The 19,102-nt window shown below is 42.8% G+C and overlaps 1 protein-coding gene across 1 annotated transcript; it reads left to right on the forward strand.

Moving 5' to 3' along the window:
* Positions 1 to 18,145: 18,145 nt before the first annotated feature.
* Positions 18,146 to 19,102, forward strand: LOC126470732 (uncharacterized). The gene has a single exon (XM_050098736.1). The coding sequence runs from the start codon at positions 18,146 to 18,148 to the stop codon at positions 19,100 to 19,102; it is 957 nt and encodes a 318-aa protein (XP_049954693.1).

Consider the following 19,102-nt stretch of genomic DNA (forward strand, 5'->3'; position numbering starts at 1 on the left):
ATTGCTCAAGTCACACCAATACCCAAAAAGGGAAATAAGGAGTAATCCGCTGAATTACAGGCCTATATCACTAACGTCGATTTGCAGTAGGGTTTTGGAACATATACTGTGTTCGAACATCATTAATCACCTCGATGAAAACGATTTATTGACACGTAGTCAGCACGGATTCAGGAAACATCGTTATTGTGAAACACAACTGGCTCTTTATACTCATGAAATAATGAGTGCTGTCGACAGGGGATGTCAAATTGATTCTATATTTTTAGATTTCCAGAAGCCTTTCGACACCGTTCCTCACAAGCGTCTTCTAACCAAACTGCGTGCCTATAGAATATCGCCTCAGTTGTGCGACTGGATTCGTGATTTCCTGTCAGAAATGTCACAGCTCGTAGTAATAGACGGAAAGCCAGTGAGTAAAACAGAATTAATATCCGGCGTTCCCCAAGGAAGTGTTATAGGCTCTCCGTTGTTCCTTATCTATATTAACGACATAGGAGACAATCTGAGTAGCCCTCTTAGATTATTTGCAGATGATGCTGCCATGTACTGTCTTGTAAAGCCATCAGATGAGCAAAACGAATTGCAAAATGATTTAGGTAAGATATCTATGTGGTGCGAAAAGTGGCAATATAACCTGAATAAAGAATAGTGTGAAGTTATTCACATGAATACTAAAAGAAATCAGCTAAATTTCGATTACGCGATAAGCCACACAAATCTGAAGGCTGTAAATTCAACTAAATACTTAGGGATTACAATTACAAATAGCCTAAATTGGAACGATCTCATAGATAATGTTGTGGGTAGAGCATATCAAAGACTGCGAGTCATTGGCAGAACAATTAGAAGGTGCAACTGATCTGATCTACTAAGGAGACTGCTTACACCGCACTTGTCCGCCCTGTTCTGGAGTATGGCCGTGCGGTGTGGGATACGTATCAGGTGGAACTGACGGATGACACCGAAAAAGCTCAAAGAAGGGCGGCTCTTTTTGTATTATCACGAAATACGGAAGATAATGCCACAGACATGATACGTGGAATGGCGATCATTAAAACAAATTCGTTTTTCCTGCAGTTTGGCTGCTCAATGAGCTCGAAAACCTTTCATGGGAGGTTGATACGCTTTATAGTGACAACGTTCCCATGACCAAATCGAAGGAGAATGAAGATTTGTATAATAGTCCGGTTGCTTGTCATATTTGTGGGCTGCCGTTAAACAGAAAAGGAGAACCTCCTCGTAGGGCCCACTGTCATCTTAAGGGGAAGTTCCGTAGCGCCACTCACAAGTGCAATTTGGTTGGTTGTTGGTTGGTTGTTTGGGGAAGGAGACCAGACAGCGTGGTCATCGGTCTCATCGGATTAGGGAAGGATGTCGGCCGTGCCCTTTCAGAGGGACCATCCCGGCATTTGCCTGGAGTGATTTAGGGAAATCACGGAAAACCTAAATCAGGATGGCCGGACGTGGGATTGAACCGTCGTCCTCCCGAATGCGAGTCCAGTGTCTAACCACTGCGCCACCTCGCTCGGTGTGCAATTTGAAGCACCAGCTACCAAGGCACGTACCCATTTCCTTCTATACAATTTAAGCGGGCATGACATGACACTCACTTTCTTGTTGAGCACTTGGCTGATTTCGGTTGGGAGAAAAAGCAGGTCAGTGTATTACCTGAGAGTGTCGAGAAATACATTTCATTCTCCAAACGCTTCCTTCATACGCTACGTTTTATGCAGGCACCACTCTATAAATTCGTTGAAACTCTACCTTGGGAGAATATGCATATCACAGAAGCTGCATTTCCTGACTAGGAATAGTTTCAACCTGTGACTAGAAAGGGGGTCTTTCGATATGGGTATGTGGATAGTATGGCGAAACTCAACGAAACCAGACTATCTGACATAACTGCATTCTCCAGCAACCTTACAGGCGATGTCATAATGAATGCAGAGTATGAGCATGCCATGAATGTCTGGCAGGAATTCAACATCTCCACGCAAGGCTTTACATGGACACAGACATGCACTTGCTTGCGGACGTTTTCGAGAAATTCCAGAGTCTATGCATGACTGCATATTCTCTGAATCCCGCCTTTTATTACACGGAGACTCGGTTGTCTTGGAACATAATGCTCAAGAAAACGAAGTGCAACATTGAATTATTGACTAATGCTGTTATGCTTCTTTTCTTTGAGCGAGGGATCTGTGGTGGACTTTGCCATTGTGTACATAGGCAGGCAAAGGCAAATAACCTGTGGATGGGTGACAGGTTCAACGCATCCCTTGATTCGAGTTACATACTGTACCTGGACATAAATAACTTATAAGGGCATGCCATGCAACAATTACTACCGATTAGTGAGTTTCGATGGGTGCCTGAAAACGAAAGCAAGGGATTAGGTGGAAAAATCATGGGGGGTATCGCAGCTGATTCCGATGTAGGGTATGTGGTGAAGTTAGCACTCACATACCCTATTAATTTGCATGATGTGCACGCCAGTTTGCTACTGTGTCCACATCAACTAATTCCGGAAGGAGGCTCCACACCGAAACTGATGGCAACGCTGGGGAATAAGCGGAGATACATTATTCATTATCGTAATATCGAGCAGTGTCTCAGCTTGGGTATCGAGCTGTTTAGAATCATCTGGGCTATCTCCTTCAAGCAGCCCCCTGGTTGAAGGAGCATGTTGATTTGAATACCAAACAGAGAGCTTTCGCAACGTGTGACTTTGAGAAAGATTTTTACAAATTAATGAATGATTCGATTTTTGGTAAAACAATGGAAAATTTGAAGGAACGACGTGAAATTTTGATTAGAACCGAATGGGATAGGCGTTATGGCGTAAGAAAATGCATTGCCATACCAAATTTTAAGCGAGTCTCCGTATTCAATAAGAACTTTGTTGCTGTGGAGATGGTGAAAACTGCAGTATAGTATACGAAACCTATTTATGCGGGGATGTGCATACTAGACTTATCGAAACCCCACATGTACCGCTTTCATTATGAGTTCGCGAAAACCCATTTCGCAGATCCTAAACTACTTTATATGGATACAGATTGCTTCATCTGTTGGGTGAAGATCTGTAATCCATATGAAGTAAGTTTAAGGGGACTGATAGTAGAGGGACAAGAATCGCATCAAGACACGCTGCATTGTTGCCAAATTTATTCAAGATGGCGGTGATGACATCATCCAAGATGGCGGCATGTAGACTTGACAACATCGCATGACGTCGTCCAAGATGGCGGATTATAGTCCAATTGTCCTACGTCCACTAACCTAACCTCAAGAAACAATGGCGGGAAGTTTGAATTTTGGCGGGAAAATTGTCCAATTGTGCTACGTCCACTAACCTAAGCCAGCAGAAGAAAAAATGGCGGGAAGTTTAAATTCCAACAGGATAATGTATGCAAAGACCATACTTGTCTTTTTATTAATATTGATTATCATTCACTAACATTCATTATTATTTATTATTATTTATTATCATTCATTATCATTTATTATCACTTATTCTTATTTATTATCATTTATTATATTCCAACACGATATTCTCTCGAAAACTGTACTTCTATTTATTATTATCATTTATTATATATTCAAGGTGTCCGATTTTCTCGGTGAGAAAGCCATTATCCTTACATCCATAACAAAAATCTATCACAAGTTCAAATCCCACCACCACTTATCTTTTTTCACTGGTAGCCTATCATAAACACGTCAAATAACAAACTGCTCTTATAATAACGTAATTCACGTCCTTTGATTTTGCAGGAGGGAAGGGACTGAAGACTTTATTTCAGGCAGTATGGTCATCACTTGTTCTCGTAGTACAGTCACCACGACGTCCGCGCTCAAACTGCATTAGTTCAAATCCTTACCACCCCCTGGCCAGCGCGCGGTGACACTGCCTATGCCTCTCACGTGAGGCGGCCGGCCACTAGCGCAGGGGCGAGCCCAGCGATCGCTCGCAAGCCGATAACATGTTTTCGCTGGACACGCTCGAACTTATCGAGTTTGACGTAACAGCGGCCCCTTGTCCGCTCACCACGTGTATTCGTCGCCTCCGCACGTTTCCGCAAAAATTGTCTGCCTCGGAGCTGAATCACACAAAGGGCGACCGTTCGCTGCCACACTTTTGGCGCCACGTTCAAACCTGTCGATGCCGACCGCTCACCGTCCACCACGTGTCCCTGTGCAAGCGAGAACGCAGTGCTACACTTTTGGCGGCAAAGTTTGTTCGACAGTGGAATCCGCCATGACTATATAACAGCACGTTTGGACCGCACTAGAACGACCTCTAATTGACTCGCTCTTGCACACGTGCGTAATAACTGTACAATCGATGCACCGCCGCCCCGCTTACGTCACACACCCTCCATACACGCGACGGACATAGCCTTCTGTAAATACCTGGAAAATGACTCTTTATTTCAGACATTACGGTCATGCAGGTGTGTCCCAACTGACTTCTCCATGCTCACACAGCAAAACTCCAGAGCGCAGCTGACGTACGCGCGGCCGGCTGAGCCCGCTCCATAGGCAGCTCCCTGGCCGGCTGACGTCAAGCGACCACGGCCAGCGCGCCAGGTAGGCGGCGAGCGGCGCCTAAGGGTCCCGCCCAACGAGTTAAAATTTCATAGAGTGGCTGAGATACTAGTTACAGCGCTCCTAGCGGCAACCAACGCTAACTCGGCCGCCATGTTCTCCTTAGTCAAAACATTAGGAAAGCGTTACTGTTGTTTGTGTTGGAAGTGTGTCAGCTGTTGTGATATTACTGCAATATTTAACTTTTCCTGTTGACTTTTTTGTTACAAAATATAAAGTCAACACGCCTGCAGTGTGTTCAGCGTTCAACTGCACAAATCGCAGCGATAAAACAACAAATATTTCATATTATAAGTAAGTATATTAGTACCGAAATACGACACACGTTTTTAAATGTTTATTAAAGAGTCATTTGCATTGGAACTGTAATTATGCTTCAGACGAATGCAGGAAAGTAATTTATTTATCGTTGATTACAGATTTCCTTTAAAAGATAAGGAAATTACAAAAAGATGGGTTATAAATATGAAGCGAGAAAACTGGTTTCCTACTACAGCCAGTTACCTCTGTTCAGCTCATTTTGAAGAGAAATATATGTACCACACAAATGTCCAGAAGCGCCTTTTGTCAAAAGCAGTACCTACTATCTTTAACTTTCCATCACATTTACAAAAGCAAGATAAAATATTACGACCACAACCCAGAAAGCGATCTTTCGACAATTTGCAAGCTAGTGCTGTTACAGTGACATCATTAGCAAAAAGTAAGTCAATAATTTAATTGTACTCGGTGTTCTTATTACTCTGAATTACATACTTTCTGTTATAATCTTATGGTGTAACTCTGTTTTAAACTTATGATGTAACTGCATTCTTTCAGTGCCTGTCGGACCCAATTCTGTTTCTGCTGACCACAATTACTGTCTACCAAGCCCTAAGAAGTTGAAAACACAATATAACAGAGTAAAAGTAGAGAATGTGCGACTAAAGAAGCGGATAAAGCAAATGAAGCAACTTAGTTTACGACACAAAAGAAGAATAGTGCAGTTACAGACTTTAGTTGCTGGTTTGAGAAGAAGGCTATGTAGTTCAGTTTCTGATATGTCAAACAGTGAACATGTAGTTGGTTTGTTGAAGGAGCTATTGGAACTTCAGTGCATTGCTAAAGTATGCCATTATTCTCAGCAAATAAGGAAATTTGCCCTGACCCTACACTTTTATTTTGCCAAGGCATACAGCTACTTACGAAAATTTGTGAAATTACCCCACCCAAGAACGCTTCGCCGTTGGGCAATGTCAGTGGGTGGCCATCCAGGTTTTACTGAGGAGGGTTTCACTAAAATTGCCTCTGAAATTGAGAATAGCACAACCCAAATTTTTGCAACATTGATGTTTAATGAGATGACTATTAAGAAGGACCTTGTTTGGGATGGGGAAAAATAAGAGGCTGTGTATAGTGAGACAGGTGACAAACAAAATTAACTGTACTGACTGCTTAGAAGGTATTTTTGCTTGTATTGAGGCTAAAAGAACTGGATTGATTGCAGTGAAAGATGTGAAAACCAGTTTAATCAATCCAGCTAATGATGTTGTTAAACTCTGTAATGTTGCTGAGGTTTTCAGAAATAATGGGGACATAATCCTGAAATGTCAGAAAAACGTTTTGTTGAGGTTCCAGACAGAAGTGTTGCAATTGGTGAGAGGCTCCTTATTTATAAACAATGAACATCTTTTTACAGAAACCGAATTTGGTGAAGAAACCCATTATGTTAAACTGATAAAACTGCTGCTCAAACATTTTTTTCTATGTCGAATAAATCACTTATGCAGATCAAAATCATCTGAGCAGAGAGGTAAAGTTGTGAGACAACTATACACGAAGTTTATTTTATTTAAAGGTCAGTGAAAAGGCCGAAAAAATACGAATGTCAGTTAAAACATTGTAAAAATTAAATGTAAATAAATTATTTTACTTTTCTTGTAGATTATTATTATTGAATTACTATGCTTGTGTTAACTACTTGTAACACATATTTCAAATAATATTCTCGTTCACAGTGTACTGGTTTTTGAGGCTTTGACTGTTTACTTTGAAATAGCGACAAAAATATCGCATTTCTGCGCCCGTTACTGTTTCTAATAGTTAACCACAGCGTGTTTAGGAGTTTCACCGTAATATTCTGGTAGTACCTGCTCTAATTGCATTAATTTATGGGCAACAAGTAACGTTATAGTGGATGGACAGACTCATTTGAGTTGTCTTGTAGTGTTATCTACATCGAAAAGTTTAGCCATATTTCGACAAAAACATCCCTTTTTGCTGTCAGTGTACACTGAAATCACTGCTGTCTATTGCTTGTTTTAGAAAAAATAAAGCTAGTAGGGGCTATTTCAAGTAAGTCAAACGCAGTTACAAGGGGGCGGGACACAGCAGACGAATGCCATGACTAAAGAAAACATGGCGGACAGAACTTCAATTTGCTTCAAACATGGCGGACCTATAGCCACTCTATGAAATTTTAACTCGTTGGTCCCGCCACAAACGGTCAGCCGCGCTAGCCTCAGAGTCCGACTACGTAAACATCTTTCCGCGCCCATGAGCACTTAACGCCGGACACGATGGAACCTGTCGACCGCGTGCCGGGCAAAGGATACGTTTCGCTCCAGTTTGACCGACAGTGGAATCCACCATGACCGTATAACAGCGCGTTTGCTCGTCACGAGAACGCTCGCTAATTCGCTATCGCCACCCCACTATATTAAATCATTCAATTTACAATTTCATATACGTATGCAAACGTGTTCAACTCACTAATTTCAACTACTTTTAGAGGACCAGACCGCCACCTCCTCCTCCTAGGAACCAGCGCCAAGTTTGAAATCTGCCAGTAAATAAAGCTCACTTGCACTTCCGCCACCAACCTAAGAAAATTGTTTCAAACTAAGCCACCAGCACTCAACCTCTTCCTACATGTATCTGGTAAATGGACTCACCCTGCATTAGGTCCATGGACCGAGTAACGAATTTACTTTATTTAAGAATGGAGTATATGTATCACACCGACATGTCCCACATCATACAGACCTGCAAAACACTCCTACACAACTCATTTATAATGTTCTAGACAGATGCTTGCTAATTGTAAACAGTTAAAACTGACTCAAAGCACAGCCTGCAGACATGCGAACCGCTCGTAAATAATGCAAAACATTTACCTCCAAATAGCCAAACAACTGCTAATTTTCGGAAATAATTTCAGTGCATAGGCTGATGGAAGGAAGAACGAGTGAACTTTACTTATTTGCGACATATCTTTTTGAAACTTTTACTTCTCATAGGTTTCGATATGTAAGGCTGACATAAGGCAGTTTCTGAACTCCAGTAGTGCACTACACTTGGCAACACAACCACACCCATCAAGATATTCATTCCAATCCAGACCTGTAACTCCTCTACAGACAAAATTGTCCAGTTATTTGTCTACTCACTCACATTCTGACCAGATTGCCGTTATTGCGCAAAAACAACTCAGACTGCACTGTGCTACTCGGGGAAGTAAGGAAGGGCTGCACTCTATTTATTTCGAGCCCTTTTATTTAGTAGTGGAGTGTATTTGTCACAAAACACTCGCACTGATCCGACTGTGGTCATCTGACAAAAGCCACAAACACGTAAACAACTCCTAATTTCACCACACAATAGCAAACAGTTATTAAATAATGCAGTACACAATATCAGCAGATGAGCTCTGTACTCTTAAACTCTCCAAATAAAGCGCCGCACAGTGCACAGACATGCTCGCAAAATTGTGCAACAGACGCGCCCAAACACCACCAGCTGCCAAACCGACCAAAAGTCTCTGCTCGTCCCCCCCCCCCTCCCCCCTCCAAACATGACCTCAACACAGTCGCATTCGCACCTATCACCGGAGAAATTCATATCGTCTATGCGCTTTAGATTACGCTTTAAGGCAGGCCGCACTTGAGTGCAGTCGGCGGGGAAGGGGATTCCACAGTCTCCGGCCAAGTTCAGCTTTCGAGCGCTCGTGACAGCCGACACATTTCAAAGCTTCATTGTTCTTCTCATGTATACCACCGGCGTCACAGGTCTGGACCTGCCTTCACGTCTATTGGCAGAATAGCTCATAGCTTGTTAACACACTCGATTAACGCGGCCGGTAAAACATTTACTACTCGCATGAAATCGAGGTGGTGAAGGAAAACCAATCACTCTGATCTGCGCTGCAGGCGCGTGTAATCATTGAGAACACTATTTATTTTTTTCGAACAACTTATTTAACCATGCTGTATATCTATCACGCTATCACAAAACACCAATCCCAGATGTGCCCTGGGCCATGTTGCACAGCCCACAGACACTCACCCACTCATAATTTCAGTACAAACTATAGGGAATTGCTACTAAATAATACATCACATAGATGTGTAGATACGCTCAGTACTCGTAAACTATCTTAATAACGCATAGCAGAGCCTGCAGATCCGCTCGCAAAATAACTTAGCAGACGTGCGTGGGTACCCTCACTCTGCACCCTGCCCACAGGATCGTGAAGTCACCCATCCGCCTGATTTCAGACCTCGCACAGCCCCTGCTCGGCTTCCGCAAGCGCGAGTTGGCGCGGTCAACGCGCTCGTCAGCGGTCAAAGCACACACATACATCTGTCCAGGACCGCGATCCCGAGCCGTGACCACCGAACGCGGGTGAAAGTCAACTTTATATCAACGCAACATAATTCCAAAGCGCAGCCACCATATGCTAGACACATCACAGCAGCACATGTCTTTACCTCCTATGACACTGTAGCACACTGTGCATTGCTCCTCACACGACATTACACGGCCCTTTAACTAAACATAACTACACATCCCTGCTCTCGCCTCGTCGCGTGACCAGCCATCTAAAAACCTTCTCAGTATTATTCTTACTTTACAACATTTCTTTTTTAAAAATAAGATCTAATTTACACCTCCCACCGCACCTAACCTCACACCCGTCCCACCATCAACATACGCAAACGTCCTCAACCATATCTTGACACTCGTATATCACCCCACAAACCATGCCCATCAATCAATTTACCATTCTCATCCCCTCTTTTCCAATTACAAACGTAGCCTCTATCTAAACACCAATCAACTCATCTTTCTCGCACTTTCAACAGTAAAATTAATTTTACACACACCCAGAAATACCACACGCAATTAAAGACTCAAACTTTTATACAGAGCAACAAGCACATATGACTCTCACACCAATATTCAAAGCCTGGTCCATATTTACCATCTCCACCTTCAATTAAATATTATTACCATTGCCGCAAAATTCTACCAGCGCTCGATTTGTACCTGTTTTTCCGCTCTTAACTGTTGTCACTAGCGGTCGAATATCACTATCTATATATTGCATAAATTTCCACATAAAAAAAATCTCGCCCCGCCGTTTAGAGACTCCTATATCCGAACACATGGCATCATTCAACTATCACTCGCTCTTATCTAATAACTCATCCATCAGGTCTGGGGGCAAGGTCATCCCTTTATTTCTTTCTTTCCTTCTTTCAGCAGCAGGCAGCTATTTTTTCAGTGGTAGCTAAACTGCACCATCGACTTAACATCACCATTTGCGAAACATATCTTCAAATACGTAAACACACTTACTCAATTACACAGCGGTCTCACTGAGGACATGACCTTCAATATTACAGTTCTTAATCCAATAACCACCGAAACAAGTACTAAATGCTCAAACTAATCCCATGGCGCCTTACAAAGCGACTGTCCGAGCACCGCCGGCAGACTGTCAAAGCCAGATAGCTGTCCATCTAAACAGCCGTCCACTCAGCCCCAGGACCAGAATGCTGAAGTGGGCTCTCCCTATACCTGCTCTCCAGCTATTGTCTAACGACATACAGTGCACAAATGGATTCCTGAATAGCGAAGATCTCTATCTCCCCCTTGCATCTCCAACAGGACATGTAAACAGTGTCTCCCCCAGTCAGCAAACCCGACGTCATTCACCCTTCGCGATAATTTCCACTCACGTATATAAAACCATATTCACTCCTGCCAAAACTCACTTAATAATAAAAAAGCATTCTCCCTTTCTAAGCATAGATGAGTATGCATTTATCTTCACCCATCTGATCTCTGCAATTTAAGTCGGAGAAAGACATATCTATTACCTTCTGCAACCTGTCTATAAACAGAATGATCTCAGTTAATACAACAGGACCTTGTTTTGACCATTCGCCGGAAATGCGCGCAATGTTGTTTGCCTCAAACTAGGGACAAGTACAACAGATCCTCAACACCCTATTACCTTTATCCTCTACCATCAAACAGTGAAAAAGTCACAAAGGCACCAATGCGATCCACCTCCAGCGCAGACAAACGGAATTCACAATATTCCCCCTGAATAACTCAGACTGCAACCATCCAAGAATTCCTAACAGCTCACCAAATCCAACACCTCAAACTACAAATGCCTATGTGAACAAGATCATATTAAATATACACACACGTTGCAGAGACCCCTTTAAAGTTTGGTCACCTATACTGTAAGCAAATGAGAAGCTGCCTCTGGCCCTTGTTCAAACAGTGTTTTCTAACACGCTTTTGCACACTGCCGAGCATTTCGTCTTTCTGCCGCGACTTCGAAGTCATTGTCTGATGCTAAACAGACATTAACACGGACTGATGCACGGTCTCTCACAGGAAACTATACCTTGCACCCAATAAATCATATTCTTACAGTCGATAGCATAACGCTGAATGATTTTAAATAAAGGACACCTACAACACAAGGAAAATAGAAGAGCCTGCTGGCGTTGTAGCCACTTCCCTCGAAAGTGATTGACCACCTCTACATTTAAACTCATATGTCGCAGAGACCAAATAGTTTATAACTCTGCATTCAATTTCTAGTGATTGGTCATTTTTGCACACAAGTACAGGATCACCGTTTTCGGTGCTAGCAACCCTGGAAGTTGCGGTCCATCAACCAAAATTTCTCCCCAAACTCAAGCAAGCATTGTCAGTCAATCAATATGTCGTACCCAATGCACAGATGCAATGGTTAAGACACCACCGATCTATTGTAATATTATCCATCACAGCTGATATCGCGAAAAATTTTACAGTAAGTCCAACAATGGCCAATCATGTGACAGCTTGTTTTCTTAATTTCAGTATCATAGCTAAACCATACATCCTCTACTATGCAAGTATCATTGCGACCATTCATAGATGACTGCTCAGCACGTCCATTCACACTTAATTCTCAAACACATAAAGACGATCAAATTATACCAGACAATGCTATACATATTTCTAAGACCTCGCGCATAGTACTCGATCAATCTCTCTGCATATGGCCGTCAGACAGCTATTGGCATTGACCTACCTACCCCGCAACATCGCTACCCAATTACTCCTCAACCGAGCAGCTGTGTACAGCTACACTTCACCTCTCTTGACTGAATACAGCTTTCCTAGTCCTAATCCATCCAAGTGCACCACATTTCTCGAAATGTAACCAAGTCTTAGAGCCTAGCACACCATATCGATCTATAGATACAGATCTCAAAGTGCCTTAATTTAATAGCATACAGTTAAGAAGAACAAGGACGGAGCGATATTTATACACAACGTAGTTCGATAGATTTTTAAGCACCTCTCTCTCTCTCTCTCTCTCTCTCTCTCTCTCTCTCTCTCTCTCTCTCTCTCCTACCGGAACCTTCGATGCACCGATCGTGGACTCTAGAACAATTCTTTACACATGATAGATTGGATGATTTGCTTAAAAATGATGCCATGTGTTCCGATATAGGAGTCTCTAAACGGCGAGGCGAGATTTTTTTTATGTGGAAATTTATGCAATCTATAGATAGTGATATTCGACCGCTAGTGAAAACAGTTAAGAGCAGAAAAATAGGTACAAATCGAGCGCTGGTAGAATGTTGCGGCAATGGTAATAATATTTAATTGAAGGTGGAGGTGGTAAATATGGACCAGGCTTTGAATATTGGTGTGAGAGTCGTATGTGCTTGTTGCTCTGTATAAAAGTTTGAGTCTTTAATTGCGTTTGGTATTTCTGAGTGTGTGTAAAATTAATTTTACTGTTGAAAGTGCGAGAAAGATGAGTTGATTGGTGTTTAGATAGAGACTACGTTTGTAATTGGAAAAGAGGGGATGAGAATGGTAAATTGATTGATGGGCAGCCGGCCGGAGTGGCCGAGCGGTTAAAGGCGCTACAGTCTGGAACCGCACAACCGCTACGGTCGCAGGTTCGAATCCTGCCTCGGGCATGGATGTGTGTGATGTCCTTAGGTTAGTTAGGTTTAAGTAGTTCTAAGTTCTAGGGGACTTATGACCACAGCAGTTGAGTCCCATAGTGCTCAGAGCCATTTGAACCATTTGATTGATGGGCGTGGTTTGTGGGGTGATATATGAGTGTCAAGATATGGTTGAGGACGGTTCCGTATGTTGATGTTGGGACGGGTATGAGGTTAGGTGCGGTGGGAGGTGTAAATTAGATCTTATTTTAAAAAAAGACATGTTGTAAAGCAAGAATAATATTGAGAAGGTTTTTAGATCGCTGGTCACGCGACGAGGCGAGAGCAGGGATGTGTAGTTATGTTTAGTTAAAGGGCCGTGTAATGTCGTGTGAGGAGCAATGCGCAGTGTGCTACAGTGTCATAGGAGGTAAAGACATGTGCTGCTATGGTGTGTCTAGCGTATGGAGGCTGCGCTTTGGAATTATGTTGCGTTGATATAAAGTTGACTTTCACCCGCGTTCGGTGGTCACGGCTCGGGATCGCGGTCCTGGACAGATGTATGTGTGTGCTTTGACCGCTGACGAGCGCGTTGACCGCGCCAACTCGCGCTTGCGGAAGCCGAGCAGGGGCTGTGCGAGGTCTGAAATCAGGCGGATGGGTGACTTCACGATCCTGTGGGCAGGGTGCAGAGTGAGGGTACCCGCGCACGTCTGCTAAGTTATTTTGCGAGCGGATCTGCAGGCTCTGCTATGCGTTATTAAGATAGTTTACGAGTACTGAGCGTATCTACACATCTATGTGATGTATTATTTAGTAGCAGTTTTCTATAGTGTGTACTGAAATTATGAGTGGGTGCGTGTCTGTGGGCTGTGCAATATGGCCCAGGGCACATCTGGGATTGGTGTTTTGTGATAGCGTGATAGATATACTGTATGGTTAAATAAGTTGTTCGAAAAAAAAAATAGTGTTCTCAATGATTACACGCGCCTGCAGCGCAGATCAGAGTTATCGGTTTCCCGTCACCATCTCGGTTGCATGCGAGTAGTAAATGTTTTACCGGCCGCGTTAATCGTGTATGACGACAAGCTATGAGCTATTCTGCCAATAGACGTGAAGGCAGGTCCAGACCTGAGACGCCGGTGGTATACATGAGAAGAACAATGAAGCTTTGAAATGTGTCGGCTGTCACGAGCGCTCGGAAGCTGAACTTGGCCGGAGACTCTGGATTCCCCTTCCCCGCTGACCGCACTCGCGCGTGGCCTGCCTTGGAGCGTAATCTAAGGCGAATAGGCGATATGAATTTCTCCGGTGATAGGTGCGAATGCGACTGTGTTGAGGTCATGTTTGGGGTGGCGGGTAGGGGGAGGGGGGACGAGCAAAGACTTTTGGTCGGTTTGGCAGCTGGTCGTGTGTGGGCGCTGCGTCTGTTGCACAATTTTGCATGTCTGTGCACTGTGCGGTGCTTTATTTGGAGAGTTTAAGAGTACAGAGCTCATCTGCTGATATTGTGTACTGCATTATTTAATAGCTGTTTGCTATTGTGTGGTGAAATTAGGAGTTGTTTACGTGTTTGTGGCCTTTGTCAGATGACCACAGTCGGATCAGTGCGAGTGTTTTGTGACAAATATACTCCACTACTAAATAAAAGGGCTCGAAATAAATAGAGTGCAGCCCTTCCTTACTTCCCCGAGTAGCACAGTGCAGTCTGAGTTGTTTTTGCGCAATAACGGCAATCTGGTCAGAATGTGAGTGAGTAGACAAATAACTGGACAATTTTGTCTGTAGAGGAGTTACAGGTCTGGATTGGAATGAATATCTTGATGGGTGTGGTTGTGTTGCCAAGTGTAGTGCACTACTGGAGTTCAGAAACTGCCTTATGTCAGCCTTACATATCGAAACCTATGAGAAGTAAAAGTTTCAAAAAGATATGTCGCAAATAAGTAAAGTTCACTCGTTCTTCCTTCCATCAGCCTATGCACTGAAATTATTTCCGAAAATTAGCAGTTGTTTGGCTATTTGGAGGTAAATGTTTTGCATTATTTACGAGCGGTTCGCATGTCTGCAGGCTGTGCTTTGAGTCAGTTTTAACTGTTTATAATTAGCAAGCATCTGTCTAGAACATTATAAATGAGTTGTGTAGGAGTGTTTTGCAGGTCTGTATGATGTGGGACATGTCGGTGTGATACATATACTCCATTCTTAAATAAAGTAAATTCGTTACTCGGTCCATGGACCTAATGCAGGGTGAGTCCATTTACCAGATACATGTAGGAAGAGGTTGAGTGCTGGTGGCTTAGTTTGAAACAATTTTCTTAGGTTGGTGGCGGAAGTGCAAGTGAGCTTTATTTACTGGCAGATTTCAAACTTGGCGCTGGTTCCTAGGAGGAGGAGGTGGCGGTCTGGTCCTCTAAAAGTAGTTGAAATTAGTGAGTTGAACACGTTTGCATACGTATATGAAATTGTAAATTGAATGATTTAATATAGTGGGGTGGCGATAGCGAATTAGCGAGCGTTCTCGTGACGAGCAAACGCGCTGTTATACGGTCATGGTGGATTCCACTGTCGGTCAAACTGGAGCGAAACGTATCCTTTGCCCGGCACGCGGTCGACAGGTTCCATCGTGTCCGGCGTTAAGTGCTCATGGGCGCGGAAAGATGTTTACGTAGTCGGACTCTGAGGCAAGCGCGGCTGACCGTTTGTGGCGGGACCCTTAAGGCGCCGCTCGCCGCCTACCTGGCGCGCTGGCCGTGGTCGCTTGACGTCAGCCGGCCAGGGAGCTGCCTATGGAGCGGGCTCAGCCGGCCGCGCGTACGTCAGCTGCGCTCTGGAGTTTTGCTGTGTGAGCATGGAGAAGTCAGTTGGGACACACCTGCATGACCGTAATGTCTGAAATAAAGAGTCATTTTCCAGGTATTTACAGAAGGCTATGTCCGTCGCGTGTAGGAGGGTGTGTGACGTAAGCGGGGCGGCGGCGCATCGATTGTACAGTTATTACGCGCGTGTGCAAGAGCGAGTCAATTAGAGGTCGTTCTAGTGCGGTCCAAACGTGCTGTTATATAGTCATGGCGGATTCCACTGTCGAGCAAACTTTGCCGCCAAAAGTGTAGCACTGCGTTCTCGCTTGCACAGGGACACGTGGTGACCTACGTCTCGCGACCCGCTGGTCGCGATGCTGATTGGCTGACAGTTAAATTCATGACGTCATATACAGTAGCCAATCAGAAGCATAGGTGACATCTGAGCGAATGCAACATCTTTCTACACACATTCTCGTATTCACAGTTGATGAGCGAATATCCTTACACCTTGTGAGAGTGAGTTATTTCGTTGGAATGGTTGGAACTGTTGCTTGTTATGTATGTGATAGAGAATATTCAGCAAGGAAGCATTTGAATGTTCATTTGAGAAATGTGCATAAAATTCAGCCAGGTGAAGAAGGTACGATAAAGTGCTCAAAAAGTGACTGTAGCTTTAAATGCAATTTCTTGGCTAAGTTGCGCCTACATGTGGAGCAGGAGCACATGGTTGAGATGGTAAAAGAAATTAGTGAATTTCAAACGAAGGACGGTAAGTAAAGTGTACACTGCCTACTTAAATTAATATCGCCCATTATTATTACATACTTGCCTGACCCGTGGCCATTAGATCTTGTTTTTGTTGGTCAATAGAACATGTGCTTATTTGAAAGCGTGAAAAGACGCATTTCACATTAACTGTAAACTTACTGTCTGCTACATTAAGTATAAGTTAAATTGTTGCAAATTTAAATGATTAAAATCACACCAGTAATTCGTGAGGGTATCTTAACAGTGCACGTTTTTTTTTACTACTGCTGTGTACTTTGCACTTATTGAATCTGAATGCAATTGTCTTTCATTTATGCTTTTGTTTTAGACTTTATGAAGTGGAAGTCTGAGGAGGAGAGAAAAACAAAAAGTAGTTTTGTCTCTAGTTATGGCACTAAGCGTTTAAAGGATGGCACTGCAAAAAACCACCTTTGTATGCCACAGAAGTGGCACATTTTCTTCGAAGTCAGGTGGCAAAAGGTTGTGTAAGTCCCAGGGCACTTGCAAGATGGGAAACCATTGCGTTGCTGCCATAGAGCTTCACGAAGAAGAAAGTGGAATCTGTAGTGTCATTTACTACAGAACACATTTCGGCCACGACCAGAACATTGCTTTTCTGCATCTCAGTGGTTCTGATAGAGAAGCCATCGCTGGTGAGTATTACCTTGATTGTAGAATTTTGCTGGCCTTTCAGTGATCACCAAGTAAATATGGTGTGAAAGTTTCAGAATCCATTGCCAGGCTTGCTGTTAGTTATATGTAGTTGACTTTTATTATTTTTGCAGTGAAGGAGCATTGTTTTTTTTTCTGCTGCGAAATTAATATTGTTATGGATATGTGATCTGGAGTAAAAGGTGTGAATATATCGATTGGCAGTTCATATGAATACAATTTGTGATGTTAGCTTGAAAGCAGTTGTAAAAGACCAGATGTGATCCATATTGACCACAATATTGGTGACTGTAATGCCATGTACTTAGGTGTGTGTGAGAGCAGGTGTAATGCATTACAGTAATACAAGTGTGGAAATAAGTTCTGAAATACTTGTGTTGCCCTGTGTTATTGCTTGCATCATAGTAGTCTATTTAAGAATAGATCATTAATGTATCTAATAGACTAAAGGCAGTACATTTATTGTTTCTTGTCCAGCATGTTAAACATGGTGGATCAGGGCATTTGTAACTACAATAATGGATTTGAGACTAGACAAAAACACGAGTTACAATTCTGACATGTACTTGTAGACCTCGTAACCATTTGGAAATAGCCTTGGTAGCTGAAACTGGGAAATATCACATTGCTTTAATCAGGCCTGTTTATTCTCCCATCCCCAGTGTGTTAATAGCATCTTCAGTACTGTTGGAAGGGTACACTGAATATACTGTTAAGCCATTTGTTAGACTATCTAGTTTATAAGTACTTAGCAACTGTTATATTGCATGAATTTATTTTATTGGGGGTGGTTAACTACAGTGTCCTTTCTGAATAGTGTTTTCATGTACATACTCAGAATTGGCCTCTTTCTAGTTTGAGTAAATTTAAAATGTTGCAGGCAAAATTGCTGAGGGGGTCACTTTCCAGAGAATTCTGGATGATGTGCGGGACTCAGTTCATTCCAGCGGAGTGGAGAGGCTGCATCTCCTGACTCGACATGACCTTCATAACATTAAGAGAGACTTCGCCATTGGTGATGATCAACAGCATAACATTAATGAAGTCAGTGTTGGTATGTGGTTGGAGAAAATGAAAGACTGTGTTCTCCTCTATAAGAAAGAAGGCGAGGCCAGGGAAGATTTTGATAGGACTGACTCGGTGATAGTGTTAATGACTGACTACCAGAAGCAGTTATTACAGAGATTTGGACAAAATATTGTATGTGTAGACTCAACACATTGTACAAATGTTTACAAACTGTTGGTGACCACATTGTTAGTGGTAGACGATTTTGGTTCAGGTATGCCTGTAGCATTCTGTGTTTCAAATCGGGAGACTACTTCCATAATGACTCATTTCTTTAGTGCTGTGAAAGAGAGAGCTGGCATCATAAAAACGTCTGTATTCATGTCCGACGACACTGATACTTTCCGTAGTGCATGGTCACGAGTCATGGGACCTGCAGAAAATAATCTACTGTGTGCTTGGCACATAGACCGCAGCTGGCGGAATAATTTGAAGAAAGTACATGGCAATGAAGAAAAGAAAGCACTTGTGTACAAAGCTCTTCGTACATTGCTTGAAGAAGCGGACATAGACAATTTTAATGAGCTGCTGGAATCGTTCGTCGGGCAGCTTCAAGCAGATGAAGGTACAAGAGACTTTGGTGTATATTTCTCGTCAAATTACTTATTCCGGCCTCAGCAGTGGGCATACTGTCACCGTCGCAATCTGGGTATAAATGCAAATATGTACCTTGAAGCAATGCATAGAGTTTTAAAATATTGTTATTTAGAGGGAAAAACAAACAATAGACTTGACAGACTACTTGTTGTGTTGATGAAATTGGTGCGTGACAAACTGTGTGCTCGAATGGTTAAATTGTATAAGGGTGGCCATTCATATAGAATAAATCTTATTGAGGCTCGTCATAAAGCTTCATGTAGTATTAAGGAGAATGACATTACAGTCAATACTGATGGTACAAAGTTTCATGTGAAATCCCAAACACATTGTGACATTGTGGTGTAA

The sequence above is a fragment of the Schistocerca serialis genome, chromosome 3 (genome assembly GCF_023864345.2).
Source record: "Schistocerca serialis cubense isolate TAMUIC-IGC-003099 chromosome 3, iqSchSeri2.2, whole genome shotgun sequence".
In the NCBI taxonomy this organism is placed as follows: Eukaryota; Metazoa; Arthropoda; class Insecta; order Orthoptera; family Acrididae; genus Schistocerca; species Schistocerca serialis.